At 61.9% G+C, this 16,045-nt stretch overlaps 1 protein-coding gene across 1 annotated transcript in view; it reads right to left on the bottom strand.

Moving 5' to 3' along the window:
• Positions 1-16,045, bottom strand: part of KMT2B (lysine methyltransferase 2B) — a gene marked incomplete at its 5' end in the record, with an annotated part of 46,716 nt that overhangs the window by 1,045 nt on the left and 29,626 nt on the right. Inside the window, 14 exon segments of the mRNA XM_080636437.1 lie at positions 309-438; positions 2,098-2,181; positions 2,331-2,441; positions 3,493-3,676; positions 5,733-5,807; positions 7,492-7,606; positions 7,608-7,615; positions 7,994-8,046; positions 9,026-9,103; positions 9,307-10,270; positions 10,786-10,914; positions 11,449-11,585; positions 12,948-13,026; positions 14,062-14,726. Of these exon segments, the coding sequence (XP_080492563.1) occupies positions 309-438; positions 2,098-2,181; positions 2,331-2,441; positions 3,493-3,676; positions 5,733-5,807; positions 7,492-7,606; positions 7,608-7,615; positions 7,994-8,046; positions 9,026-9,103; positions 9,307-10,270; positions 10,786-10,914; positions 11,449-11,585; positions 12,948-13,026; positions 14,062-14,726 (2,812 nt within the window).

Genomic DNA, 16,045 nt, shown 5'->3' with positions numbered 1-16,045 from the left:
GGGAGCAGTGGGGCTGGGGAGGGGAGTTATGGGGTTGGGAGATCGCTATGGGGCTGGAGCGGTCCTATGGGGCTGGGGACATGCTCTGGGGTTGAGGATAGCCTATGGGGCTGAGGAAGGGAGCTATGGGGCTGGGGAGCTCCCAATGGTGTTAGTGGGGAGCGGTGGGGCTGGGGACATCATCCTCAGGGTGTCCTGAAGGTGTCCCCATGGCATCCCTTTGGTGCCCCCCTGGTGTCTCTATGGTGTCCCCATGGCATCGCTATGGGGCGCGCTATGGGGCGCGCTATGGGGCGGCCCGGCCCCACCTTGCTGTCGTAGAACTTCTCCCTCTTGTCGGTGAGCACGGAGCGCACGACGATGCCCGAGTACTCGATCACCATCTCCCCGGCCTCGATGTTCCGCTTGCAGAACAGGCCCCGGCCGTGGATGGCCGAGCTGGGACAGGCACAGCACCCAGTGGGACCCATTGGGACCCATTGACACCCACTGGGACCCATTGACACCCATTGGGACCCATTGACACCCACTGGGACCCATTGACACCCATTGGGACCCATTGACACCCACTGGGACCCACTGACACCCATTGGGACCCATTGACACCCATTGGGACCCATTGACACCCATTGGGACCCATTGACACCCACTGGGACCCATTGACACCCATTGGGACCCATTGACACCCATTGGGACCCATTGACACCCACTGGGACCCACTGACACCCATTGGGACCCATTGACACCCACTGGGACCCACTGACACCCACTGGGACCCATTGACACCCATTGGGACCCATTGACACCCATTGGGACCCATTGACACCCACTGACACCCATTGACACCCACTGGGACCCACTGACACCCATTGGGACCCATTGACACCCACTGGGACCCACTGACACCCATTGGGACCCATTGACACCCACTGGGACCCACTGACACCCATTGGGACCCACTGACACCCACTGGGACTCCCTGACACCCACTGGGACCCATTTACACCCATTGGGACCCACTGACACCCACTGACACCCATTGACACCCATTGGGACCCACTGACACCCATTGGGACCCATTGACACCCACTGACACCCATCGACACCCACTGGGACCCATTGACACCCACTGACACCCATTGACACCCATTGATACCCATTGATACCCATTGATGCCCATTGACACCCATTGATTCCCATTGACGCCCATTGATTCCCATTGACACCCATTGATGCCCATTGACACCCATTGATTCCCATTGACGCCCATTGATGCCCATTGACACCCATTGACACCCATTCATACCCATTGACCCCCATTGCCACCCATTGATACCCATTGATACCCATTGACACCCATTGATACCCATTGACCCCCATTGACCCCCATTGCCACCCATTGCCACCCATTGACACCCATTGATACCCATTGACACCCATTGATACCCATTGACACCCATTGCCACCCATTGATACCCATTGACACCCATTGATACCCATTGCCACCCATTGCCACCCATTGACACCCATTGATACCCATTGATACCCATTGACACCCATTGATACCCATTGATACCCATTGACACCCATTGATACCCATTGATGCCCATTGACACCCATTGACGCCCATTGACGCCCATTGACACCCATTGATGCCCATTGACACCCATTCATACCCACTGACACCCATTGACACCCATTGATACCCATTGACACCCATTGACACCCATTGATACCCATTGACACCCATTGACACCCATTGATACCCACTGACTCCCATTGACACCCATTGCCACCCATTGACACCCATTGATACCCACTGACTCCCATTGACATTCATTGCCACCCATTGACACCCATTGACACCCATTGATACCCATTGACACCCATTGACACCCATTGACCCCCATTGATACCCACTGACTCCCATTGCCACCCATTGACCCCCATTGATACCCATTGATACCCATTGACACCCATTGCCACCCATTGACACCCATTGATACCCATTGACACCCATTGACACCCATTGATACCCATTGACACCCATTGACACCCATTGATACCCACTGACTCCCATTGCCACCATGGCCTCACCGATAGACCCCGACCGCCTCCTTCGCCGTCCTCTTGAGGTGCCGGAAGCGCATGGCCATGGGCAGCTCCAGGCTGGTGGCACGGCTGGGGACGGGGTCAGGGCACCCAAGGGTGCTCCGACCCCCAGCCACCACCCATGGGTGCCCCCAACCCCAACCACCACCCATGGGTGCCCCCAACCCCGACCACCACCTGTGCGTGCTGAGAGCACCCATGGGTGCTATGGGGCTCACCGGGTGGGCTTGAGCTGCACCTCATCCTCCTCCTCCTCGCGGGGGGGGGGCCCCTCGGGCAGGGTGCGGTGCTGGGATGCCAGGAAGCTGAACATGTCGAAGGTGCATTTGCTATGGGGGGGAGACAGGGGGGGTCAATGGGGCACCCATGGGTGCTGTGGGGCACCAAGGAGTGCCCCAGGGCTGCTGGTGCAATGGGGGCGGGTGGATGGAGGGAGACAGGTACCCATTGATGCCCATTGACACCTATTGATACCCATTGATGCCCACTGACACCCACTGGGACCCATTGCCACCCACTGACAGCCATTGACACCCATTGATACCCATTGATACCCATTGACCCCATTGAAACCCATTGATACCCATTGACCCCCATTGACTCCCATTGACACCCATTGACACCCATTGATACCCATTGATACCCATTGACACCCATTGATCCCCACTGACACCCACTGACCCCCATTGATACCCATTAACCCCCATTGATACCCATTGACTCCCATTGACCCCCATTGATACCCATTAACCCCCATTGACACCCATTGACTCCCATTGATACCCATTGATACCCATTGGCCCCCATTGACTCCCACTGATACCCATTGACCCCCATTGACTCCCATTGATACCCATTGACACCCATTGACTCCCATTGATACCCATTGATACCCACTGACCCCCATTGATACCCATTGACCCCCATTGATACCCATTGACACCCATTGACTCCCATTGACCCCCATTGATACCCATTTACCCCCATTGACTTCCATTGATACCCATTGACACCCATTGACTCCCATTGATACCCATTGATACCCATTGGCCCCCATTGACTCCCACTGATACCCATTGACCCCCATTGGTACCCATTGATACCCATTGACCCCCATTGACTCCCATTGATACCCATTGACACCCATTGACTCCCATTGATACCCATTGATACCCATTGACCCCCATTGATACCCATTGACACCCATTGACACCCATTGATACCCATTGACCCCCATTGACTCCCATTGATACCCATTGACCCCCATTGATACCCATTGACACCCATTGACTCCCATTGACCCCCATTGACCCCCATTGACTCCCATTGACCCCACTGACCCCCATTGACCCCCACTCCCCTCTCCCCCTTGGCACCCACCGCAGGTAGAGCTCGGCGCGGGCGCAGCCGGAGGGGTTGTGGGGGGGGCTGTGGGGGGGGCCCCGCTCCCGGCGCGGGTGGTACCGGAAGCGGTACCGGGAGCAGGAGCCGGCGCCCGGGAGCTGCTCCAGCAGGAAGACGACGGCGTCGTGGTGCATGCCCAGCACCCGCAGCCCGCTCATCCCTGCAGGGCAACGCAGCGCCCATTGGCACCCATTGGCACCCATTGACATCCACTGACACCCATTGGCACCCATTGACACCCATTGACATCCATTGACATCCACTGACACCCATTGACATCCATTGACACCCATTGACACCCATTGATACCCATTGACATCCACTGACATCCATTGACATCCATTGACACCCATTGACACCCATTGACACCCACTGACACCCATTGACACCCATTGACACCCATTGACACCCATTGACACCCATTGGCACCCATTGACACCCATTGACATCCATTGACACCCACTGACACCCATTGACACCCATTGACACCCATTGACATCCATTGACATCCATTGACATCCACTGACACCCATTGACATCCATTGACACCCATTGACACCCATTGACACCCATTGACACCCATTGACACCCATTGACATCCACTGACACCCATTGACATCCATTGACATCCATTGACATCCACTGACACCCATTGACACCCATTGACACCCATTGACACCCATTGACATCCCTTGACATCCATTGACATCCACTGACACCCATTGACATCCATTGACACCCACTGACACCCATTGATACCCATTGGCACCCACTGACATCCATTGGTACCCATTGACACCCATTGGCAACCATTGACATCCACTGACTCCCATTGATACCCATTGACACCCATTGACATCCATTGATACCCATTGACATCCAATGACATCCATTGACACCCATTGACACCCATTGACACCCATTGACATCCATTGACACCCATTGGCACCCATTGATACCCATTGACATCCATTGACACCCATTGACATTCATAGACACCCATTGGTACCCATTGGTACCCCCTGACACCCATTGATACACATTGGTACCCATTGACATCCATTGAAACCCATTTGCACCCACTGACATACATCAGCACCCATTGGCACCCACTGACATCCATTGGCACCCACTGACATCCATCAGCACCCATTGGTACCCATTGGTACCCTTTGTACCCATTGGCAAACATTGACATCCATTGGCACCCATCAGCACCAACTGACATCCATAGGCACCCATTGACATCCATTGGTACCCAATGGCACCCACTGGCACCCATTGGTACCCATTGGCAACCATTGACATCCATTGGCACCCACTGACACCCATTGACATCCACCGACATCCATTGACACCCATTGCTGCCCATTGACACCGATGGGTGCCAGTGGCACTCATTCACACCCATCGGCACCCATGGGTGTCAGAGACAACCCTCAGCACCCATCGGAACGCACTGGTGTCAACGGCACCCCTTAGGATCCATCAACGCTCAAAGGCACCCATTGGTGTCAATGGCACCCAGCAGCACCCAGTGCTGTCAATGGCACCCAGCAGCACCCAGTGCTGTCAATGGCACCCAGTAGCACCCAGCGGTGTCAATGGCACCCAGCAGCACCCAGTGCTGTCAATGGCACCCAGCAGCACCCAGTGCTGTCAAAAGCACCCAGCAGCACCCAGTGCTGTCAATGGCACCCAGCAGCACCCAGCGGTGTCAATGGCACCCAGCAGCACCCAGTGGTGTCAATGACACCCAGCAGCACCCAGTTCTGTCAATGGCACCCAGCAGCACCCAGTTCTGTCAATGGCACCCAGCAGCACCCAGCGGTGTCAATGGCACCCAGCAGCACCCAGTGCTGTCAATGGCACCCAGCAGCACCCATTGGTGTCAATGGCACCCAGCAGCACCCAGCAGCGTCAATGGCACCCAGCAGCACCCAGCGGCGTCAATGGCACCCAGCAGCACCCAGTGCTGTCAATGGCACCCAGCAGCACCCAGCGGTGTCAATGGCACCCAGCAGCACCCAGTGCTGTCAATGGCACCCAGCAGCACCCAGTGCTGTCAATGGCACCCAGCAGCACCCATTGGTGTCAATGGCACCCAGCAGCACCCAGCAGTGTCAATGGCACCCAGCAGCACCCAGTGCTGTCAATGGCACCCAGCAGCACCCATTGGCACCCATAGGGCCGGGGGGGCCATGGGGGGCACCCACCAGCGAACGAGAGCTGCTTGAGGCGGGCGTTGGCGCGAGCTTCCTGCACCTGCTCCAGGACCGCGGCCCAGGCCCCTATGGGAGACACGGGGGAGCCGTGAGCGCTGCATCCCCGCATCCCCGTATCCCTGCATCCCTGCATCCCTGCATCCCTCCATCCCTGCATCCCTGCATCCCTGTATCCCTGCATCCCTGCATCCCTGCATCCCTGTATCCCTGCATCCCTCCATCCCTGCATCCCTGCATCCCTGTATCCCTGCATCCCTGCATCCCTGCATCCCTGCATCCCTGCATCCCCGCATCCCCGTATCCCTGTATCCCTGCATCCCTGCATCCCTCCATCCCTGCATCCCTGCATCCCTGTATCCCTGCATCCCTGCATCCCTGCATCCCTGTATCCCTGCATCCCTGCATCCCTGTATCCCTGCATCCCTGTATCCCTGCATCCCTGTATCCCTGTATCCCTGCATCCCTGCATCCCTGTATCCCTGCATCCCTGCATCCCTGTATCCCTGCATCCCTGTATCCCTGTATCCCTGTATCCCTGCATCCCTGCATCCCTGCATCCCTGTATCCCTGTATCCCTGCATCCCTGCATCCCTGCATCCCTGCATCCCTGCATCCCTGTATCCCTGCATCCCTGCATCCCTGCATCCCTGTATCCCTGTATCCCTGCATCCCTGCATCCCTGCATCCCTGTATCCCTGCATCCCTGCATCCCTGTATCCCTGCATCCCTGTATCCCTGCATCCCTGCATCCCTGTATCCCTGTATCCCTGTATCCCTGTATCCCTGTATCCCTGCATCCCTGCATCCCTGTATCCCCGTATCCCTGTATCCCTGCATCCCTGCATCCCTGTATCCCTGCATCCCCGTATCCCTGTATCCCTGCATCCCTGCATCCCTGTATCCCTGCATCCCTGCATCCCCGTATCCCTGCATCCCTGTATCCCCGCATCCCCGTATCCCTGTATCCCCGCATCCCCGTATCCCTGCATCCCCGTATCCCCGCATCCCCGTATCCCTGCATCCCTGCATCCCTGTATCCCTGCATCCCTGCATCCCTGCATCCCTGCATCCCTGCATCCCTGTATCCCTGTATCCCTGCATCCCTGCATCCCTGCATCCCTGTATCCCTGCATCCCTGTATCCCTGCATCCCTGCATCCCTGTATCCCTGCATCCCTGCATCCCTGCATCCCTGCATCCCTGTATCCCTATCCCTGTATCCCTGTATCCCTGCATCCCTGTATCCCTATCCCTGTATCCCTGTATCCCTGCATCCCTGTATCCCTATCCCTGTATCCCTGCATCCCTGCATCCCCGCATCCCCATATCCCTGCATCCCTGCATCCCTGCATCCCTGTATCCCTATCCCTGTATCCCTGCATCCCTGCATCCCCGCATCCCCGTATCCCTGCATCCCTGTATCCCTGCATCCCTGCATCCCTGCATCCCTGTATCCCTGCATCCCTATCCCTGTATCCCTGTATCCCTGCATCCCTGCATCCCTGCATCCCTGTATCCCTGTATCCCTATCCCTGTATCCCTGCATCCCTGCATCCCCGTATCCCCGTATCCCTGCATCCCTGCATCCCTGCATCCCTGCATCCCCGCATCCCTGCACCCCATATCCCTGTATCCCATTGCATCCCCCTCGGCTCCCATTGGCTCCCTTGGCTCCCATTGGCTCCCCTTGGCTCCCATTGGCTCCCATTGGCTCCCCTTGGCTCCCCTTGGCTCCCCTTGGTCCCGGGTACCCTCGATGGAGGCGGCCGTCACCCGGAGCCCGTCCTCGCTGCTGATCTCGAAGCAGAGCCGGGGGCGGCCGGGGGGGGGGGGGGGGCCCCTCCAGGGGGGGGGCCTCGTCCTCGGAGCTGCCACCTGGGGGGGGGGCACCCATGGGTGCTCCCATAGCGACCCCCCCCATAGGGTGTGATGGGGGCACCCATGGGTGCTCCTGTAGCGACCCCCCCCATAGGGTGTGATGGGGGCACCCATGGGTGCTCCCGTAGCAACCCCCCCCATAGGGTGTGATGGGGGCACCCATGGGTGCTCCCGTAGCGACCCCTCCCATAGGCTGTGATGGGGGCACCCATGGGTGCTCCCATAGCAACCCCCCCCCATAGGGTGTGATGGGGGCACCCATGGGTGCTCCCGTAGTGACCCCTCCCATAGGCTGTGATGGGGGCACCCATGGGTGCTCCCATAGCAACCCCCCCCCCATAGGGTGTGATGGGGGCACCCATGGGTGCTCTTTACCTGCGCAGGAGGCCCAGGGGGGGTCCAGGGGGGCATCGCTTGGGTGGGGGGACCTGTGGGGAGAGAAAGGAGGGTGGAGGCTATGGGTGCCATGGCTTGGTGCTATGGGTGCTATGGGTGCCATGGCTGGGTGCTATGGGTGCTATGGGTGCCATGGATGGGTGCTATGGGTGCTATGGATTGGTGCTGGGTGCCATGGATGGGTGCTATGGGTGCTGGGTGCCATGGATGGGTGCTATGGGTGCCATGGCTGGGTGCTATGGGTGCCATGGCTGGGTGCTATGGGTGCTATGGGTGCCATGGCTGGGTGCTATGGGTGCTATGGGTGCTGGGTGCTATGGGTGCCATGGCTGGGTGCTATGGGTGCCATGGATGGGTGCCATGGGTGCTATGGGTGCTGGGTGCTATGGGTGCCATGGCTGGGTGCTATGGGTGCTATGGGTGCCATGGGTGCTATGGGTGCTATGGGTGCCATGGGTGCTATGGGTGCCATGGCTGGGTGCTATGGGTGCTATGGGTGCTATGGGTGCCATGGGTGCTATGGGTGCCATGGCTGGGTGCTATGGGTGCCATGGATGGGTGCCATGGATGGGTGCTATGGGTGCTGGGTGCTATGGGTGCCATGGCTGGGTGCTATGGGTGCTATGGGTGCCATGGGTGCTATGGGTGCTATGGGTGCCATGGGTGCTATGGGTGCCATGGCTGGGTGCTATGGGTGCTATGGGTGCTATGGGTGCCATGGGTGCTATGGGTGCCATGGCTGGGTGCTATGGGTGCTATGGGTGCTATGGGTGCCATGGGTGCTGGGTGCTATGGGTGGTATGGGTGCCATGGCTGGCTGCTATGGGTGCTATGGGTGCTATGGGTGCCATGGGTGCCATGGGTGCTATGGGTGCCATGGGTGCTATGGGTGCTATGGGTGCTATGGGTGCTATGGGTGCCATGGCTGGGTGCCATGGGTGCTATGGGTGCTATGGGTGCCATGGCTGGGTGCTATGGGTGCTATGGGTGCCATGGGTGCTGGGTGCTCACCCGAAGCCGTCGCTCAGCTCCTCGGGCTCCTCTTTGACGCCCGCCCCGTCCGGCACCGCCTCGGGGTCCCCCTCGGCCCTGGGGGTGCAAGCGGCACCCATGGGTGCTCCCGAGGGTGCCAACAGCGCCCCCCCCATAGGTGCCAATGGGGCCCCCATGGGAATGAATGGGACCCATGGGGGCAACCGGGCCCCCCCCCCCAAAACGAGCACCCACAGCCCCCAGCGGGCGCCCCCCCGCCCCCCATTGGCACCCATGGGTGCTGCGAGCCCCATCCTTACCTCGCGTCCATCTTCTCGGCTCCATCCTCGTGGTCCCCAATGGGCTCCAGCCGGGCCCGTTTGGGTGCCCCAGCACCCATGGGGTCCCCAGGGCGCTTGGGTGGCCACGGGGGCACCCAACGGGCTCCATTGTCCCCTATGGAGGCGTCGCAGCCATGGGTGCCATTGGCACGGGCGCCGTCCCATTGGGTGCTCTGGGTGCCGCCTCCATCACCCTTGGGGGGCACCCATTGGGTGCCCCCGTCGCCATTGACCCCTTGGGTGCCATTGGCCGCCATGCTCTTGAGGACGAAGTCCACGATGTCCGACGGGAGGTGCTCGGGGGGGGCTGGCCCTATAGGGGCACCCATAGGTCCGGCACCCATGGGTGCCCCCCCGCCTCGGCCCTTGTCCCCATCGTCCGCCCCATCCAATTGGTCAATGTGGGGCAATGGGGGGGGGCAAGGGGCCGGGGGGGGCCGGGCCACCACGGTGCGGCTGAAGTGGACGTAGGGGTCCCTATGGGTGCCCCTATGGGTGCCCCTATGGGTGCTGCCGGCGGCACCCACGTCCTCGTCCTCGCTGCTGTCACCCATGGGTGCCCCCCCCAAGAGGTCGGTGAGGGCCAATGGGGACAATGGGGGGCCCGTGGGTGATGATGGTGCTGGTCCATTGGGGGCCATTGGTCCATCGGGTGATGCTGGTCCCATAGGTGATGGGTGCCCCATAGGTGATGGGGGCTCATTGGGTGCTGCTGGCTCCATGGGTGACGACGGCCTTGACGTTGAGCTTGGTCCGTTGGGTGCCCCATTGGGTGCCATTGAGCCATTGGGGGCCCCATTGGGTGCCATTGAGCCATTGGGGGCCCCATTGGGCCACCGCTGGGGGGCACCCATGGGTGCCAGGGTCCTGCGGGCCCGCCGGGGGGGGGGGAACTCGGGGTCCCCAACGGTCAGGATGTGACGGGGGACAGGGGGGGCACTGCCTGGGGGGGGAAGAGACAATGGGGGTCAATGGGGCAGCCCCATAGCACCCATTGCCCCCCATTGCCCCCATTGCCCCCCATTGGCCCCATTGCCCCCATTGCCTCCCATTACCCCCATTACCCCCCCATGGCCCCCCATTGGCCCCATTGCCCCCCATTGCCTCCCATTAGCACCATTGCCCCCATTGCCCCCATTGCCCCCCATTGCCCCCATTCCCCCCCATTGCCCCCATTGCCCCCATTCCCCCCCATTGCCCCCCGTTGCCCCCATTCCCCCCCATTACCCCCCATTGCCCCCCATTGCCCCCGTTGCCCCCGTTGCCCCCATTGCCCCCCATTGCCCCCATTGCCCCCATTGCCCCCATTCCCCCCCATTGCCCCCATTCCCCCCCATTGCCCCCATTGCCCCCATTCCCCCCCATTGCCCCCATTGCCCCCATTCCCCCCCATTGCCCCCATTCCCCCCCATTACCCCCCATTGCCCCCATTCCCCCCCATTGCCCCCCGGCACCCACCTGGGGATGGGAGGGGCCTGGACGAGGCCCCCGCTGGGGGTCTCCGGGTGGGGCGGGGGCTGGGGGTGCCCCAAGCTCCTTCCGGGGCCCCCCCCCCAATGGGGCTGGGGGGGGACCCTGGGGTGGGACCTGGGGGGAGAAGGGGGGTGAAAGGGCACCCATAGGGATCAATGGGCACCCATAGGGATCAATGGGCACCCATAGGGATGAATGGGCACCCATAGGGATCAATAGGCACCCATAGCGATCAATGGGGCCCAGAGGGATCAATGGGGCCCATAGGCGTCAGTGGGCACCCATAGTGATCAATGGGGCCCAGGGGGATCAATGGGCACCCATAGGGATGAATGGGCACCCATAGCGATCAATGGGGCCCATAGGGATCAATGGGCACCCATAGCGATCAATGGGGCCCATAGGGATCAATGGGCACCCATAGCGATCAATGGGGCCCATAGGGATCAATGGGCACCCATAGTGATCAATGGGCACCTATAGCGATCAATGTCACCCATAGGTGTCAATGAGCACCCATAGCAATCAATGGCACCCATAGGTGTCAATGGGCACCCATAGGGACCAATGGGCACCCATAGGTGTCAATGGGCCCCCATAGGGATCAAGGGGGCCCCCCGGGAGCACCCATGGGTGCTGGGTCCCTACCGTGGGCGATGGTGCGGTTGATGTCGGGGGGGCGGGGCCGGGCCCCCCCCTCCGCGCCCGGCGCCTGCTCCAGGATGCGGCAGCGATACCAGCACCGACGGCGCGCATCCCGCGTGCTCCAGTAGAGGCGCCAGCACCTGGGCGGAGCCGGCGGGGACCGGTCAGAACCGGTACGGAGCGGTAACCGGTACGGCCCAGCATGCACCAGTATAAACCAGTTAGAACTGGTACAGACCAGTCCCATCCCAATCTATCCCATCCCCATCCCATCCCATCCCCATCCCCATCCCATCCCCATCCCCATCCCATCCCCATCCCATCCCATCCCCATCCCATCCCATCCCCATCCCATCCCCATCCCATCCCCATCCCACCCCCATCCCATCCCATCCCCATCCCAATCTATCCCATCCCCATCCCATCCCATCCCCATCCCAGCCCATCCCATCCCCATCCCATCCCCATCCCCATCCCATCCCAATCTATCCCATCCCCATCCCCATCCCCATCCCCATCCCATCCCCATCCATCCCCATCCCCATCCCCATCCCCATCCCCATCCCATCCCATCCCCATCCCATCCCAATCTATCCCATCCCCCATCCCATCCCATCCCATCCCATCCCAATCTATCCCATCCCCATCCCATCCCATCCCCATCCCATCCCAATCTATCCCATCCCCATCCCATCCCATCCCCATCCCATCCCAATCTATCCCATCCCATCCCCATCCCATCCCCATCCCCATCCCATCCCCATCCCATCCCCATCCCCATCCCATCCCATCCCATCCCCATCCCATCCCCATCCCATCCCCATCCCATCCCCATCCCATCCCATCCCCATCCCATCCCCATCCCCATCCCATCCCATCCCCATCCCATCCCATCCCCATCCCCATCCCCATCCCATCCCATCCCCATCCCCATCCCATCCCCATCCCCATCCCCATCCCATCCCCATCCCCATCCCCATCCCCATCCCCATCCCCATCCCCATCCCCATCCCCATCCCCATCCCATCCCCATCCCATCCCATCCCCATCCCCATCCCATCCCATCCCCATCCCATCCCATCCCCATCCCATCCCCATCCCATCCCCATCCCATCCCATCCCCATCCCATCCCCATCCCCATCCATCCCATCCCCATCCCATCCCCATCCCCATCCCATCCCCATCCCATCCCCATCCCATCCCCATCCCATCCCCATCCCCATCCCCATCCCATCCCATCCCCATCCCATCCCATCCCCATCCCATCCCCATCCCATCCCCATCCCATCCCATCCCCATCCCATCCCCATCCCCATCCCATCCCATCCCCATCCCATCCCCATCCCCATCCCATCCCCATCCCATCCCCATCCCATCCCATCCCCATCCCATCCCCATCCCCATCCCATCCCATCCCCATCCCATCCCATCCCCATCCCATCCCCATCCCCATCCCATCCCATCCCATCCCATCCCCATCCCATTCCCATCCCCTCCTCACTGGTATCCCACTGGGAAGAGCCTCCCGTCGCGCTCCGACAGCTCCGTCAGCGCTCCCAGGCTGTCGATGCGGATGGAGCCTGCGGGACCCTCCCGTCAGCACCCATGGGTGCCCCTCGCAGACCCCTATGGGTGCCCCATGGACCCCCATGGGTGCCCCCCGCAGACCCCTATGGGTGCCCCATGGACCCCCATGGGTGCCCCCCGCAGACCCCTATGGGTGCCCCATGGACCCCCATGGGTGCCCCCCGCAGACCCCTATGGGTGCCCCATGGACCCCCATGCGTGCCCCCCGCAGACCCCTATGGGTGCCCCCAGCACCCATAGGAACCCCCCCCCAGCACCCATAGGAACCCCCCCCAGCACCCATCGGATCCCCCCCAGCACCCATCGGATCCCCCCCAGCACCCATAGGAACCCCCCCAGCACCCATAGGGACCCCCCCCCAGCACCCATAGGGACCCCCCCCAGCACCCATAGGAACCCCCCCAGCACCCATAGGGACCCCCCCAGCACCCATAGGAACCCCCCCAGCACCCATAGGGACCCCCCCCCCAGCACCCATAGGGACCCCCCCAGCACCCATCGGACCCCCCCCAGCACCCATCGGACCCCCCCCCAGCACCCATCGGACCCCCCACCAGCACCCATAGGAACCCCCCCAGCACCCATAGGGACCCCCCCCCAGCACCCATCGGACCCCCCCCCAGCACCCATAGGAACCCCCCCCAGCACCCATCGGATCCCCCCCAGCACCCATAGGAACCCCCCCAGCACCCATAGGGACCCCCCCCCAGCACCCATAGGGACCCCCCCCAGCACCAATAGGGACCCCCCCAGCACCCATCGGACCCCCCCAGCACCCATCGGACCCCCCCCCAGCACCCATCGGACCCCCCCCAGCACCCATCGGACCCCCCCCCAGCACCCATCGGACCCCCCCCCAGCACCCATCGGACCCCCCCCCAGCACCCATAGGAATCCCCCCAGCACCCATCGGACCCCCCTCAGCACCATCGGCCCCCCCCCCAGCACCCATCGGACCCCCCCCAGCACCCATCGGACCCCCCCCAGCACCCATCGAACTCCCCCCAGCACCCATGGGTGCCCCTCACCGATCATCATGTGCACGGCCTCGGGCTCCAGCCCCCCCAGGAACTTCCTCTTGAGGCTCAGGCCCCCGAAGTCCACCAGGACCCGGCGCAGCACCGCGAAGCCCTCATCCTGCACCAGCTCCTGCAGCGCCCACAGGGACCCATAGCACCCATAGGGACCCATAGCACCCATAGCACCCATAGGGACCCATAGCACCCATAGGGACCCATAGCACCCATAGCACCCATAGGGACCCATAGCACCCATAGCACCCATAGGGACCCATAGCACCCATAGGGACCCATAGCACCCATAGCACCCATAGGGACCCATAGCACCCATAGCACCCATAGGGACCCATAGCACCCACAGGGACCCACAGGGACCCATAGCACCCCATAGCACCCATAGGGACCCACAGGGACCCATAGCACCCATAGGGACCCACAGCACCCATAGGGACCCATAGCACCCATAGGGACCCACAGCACCCATAAGGACCAACAGGGAGCCATAGGGACCCATAGCACCCATAGGGACCCATAGCACCCATAGGGACCCATAGAGACCCATAGCACCCATAGGGACCCATAGCACCCATAGGCACCCATAGCACCCATAGGGACCCATAGCAGCCATAGAGACCCCATGGTGACCGCATAGAGAGAGCCCCATAGAGACCCCGTAGAGACCCCATAGGGACCCCACAGAGCCCCATAGACCCCCATAGCCCCCCATAGATCCCCATAGCCCCCCATAGCCCCTCCATAGCCCCCCCATAGATCCCCATAGCCCCCCCATAGCCCCCCCATAGCCCCCCATAGCCCCCCCATAGATCCCCATAGCCCCCATAGCCCCTCCATAGCCCCTCCATAGCCCCCCATAGCCCCCCCATAGCCCCCCCATAGCCCCTCCATAGCCCCTCCATAGCCCCCCATAGCCCTTCCATAGCCCTTCCATAGCCCCCCCATAGCCCCTCCATAGCCCCTCCATAGCCCCTCCATAGCCCCCCCATAGCCCCTCCATAGCCCCTCCATAGCCCCTCCATAGCCCCTCCATAGCCCCCCCATAGCCCCTCCATAGCCCCTCCATAGCCCCTCCATAGCCCCCCCATAGCCCCCCCATAGCCCCTCCATAGCCCCTCCATAGCCCCCCCATAGCCCCCCATAGCCCCTCCATAGCCCCTCCATAGCCCCCCCATAGCCCCCCCATAGCCCCCCATAGCCCCTCCATAGCCCCCCCATAGCCCCTCCATAGCCCCTCCATAGCCCCTCCATAGCCCCCCCATAGCCCCCCCATAGCCCCTCCATAGCCCCCCCATAGCCCCTCCATAGCCCCCCCATAGCCCCTCCATAGCCCCTCCATAGCCCCCCCATAGCCCCCCCATAGCCCCCCATAGCCCCTCCATAGCCCCCCATAGCCCCTCCATAGCCCCCCCATAGCCCCTCCATAGCCCCTCCATAGCCCCCCCATAACCCCCCCATAGCCCCCCATAGCCCCCCATAGCCCCCCATAGCCCTCCATAGCCCCTCCATAGCCCCCCATAGCCCCTCCATAGCCCCCCCATAGCCCCTCCATAGCCCCTCCATAGCCCCTCCATAGCCCCTCCATAGCCCCTCCATAGCCCCTCCATAGCCCCCCCATAGCCCCTCCATAGCCCCTCCATAGCCCCCCCATAGCCCCCCATAGCCCCTCCATAGCCCCCCCATAGCCCCTCCATAGCCCCTCCATAGCCCCCCATAGCCCCTCCATAGCCCCCCCATAGCCCCTCCATAGCCCCTCCATAGCCCCCCCATAGCCCCTCCATAGCCCCTCCATAGCCCCTCCATAGCCCCTCCATAGCCCCCCATAGCCCCTCCATAGCCCCCCATAGCCCCCCATAGCCCCTCCATAGCCCCTCCATAGCCCCCCCATAGCCCCCCATAGCCCCTCCATAGCCCCCCCATAGCCCCCCATAGCCCCTCCATAGCCCCTCCATAGCCCCCCCATAGCCCCCCCATAGCC

Source organism: Psittacula echo (assembly GCF_963264785.1).
Source record: "Psittacula echo genome assembly, chromosome: 33".
Lineage (NCBI taxonomy): Eukaryota > Metazoa > Chordata > Aves > Psittaciformes > Psittacidae > Psittacula > Psittacula echo.
This window is presented reverse-complemented; position numbering and strand designations above follow the sequence as displayed.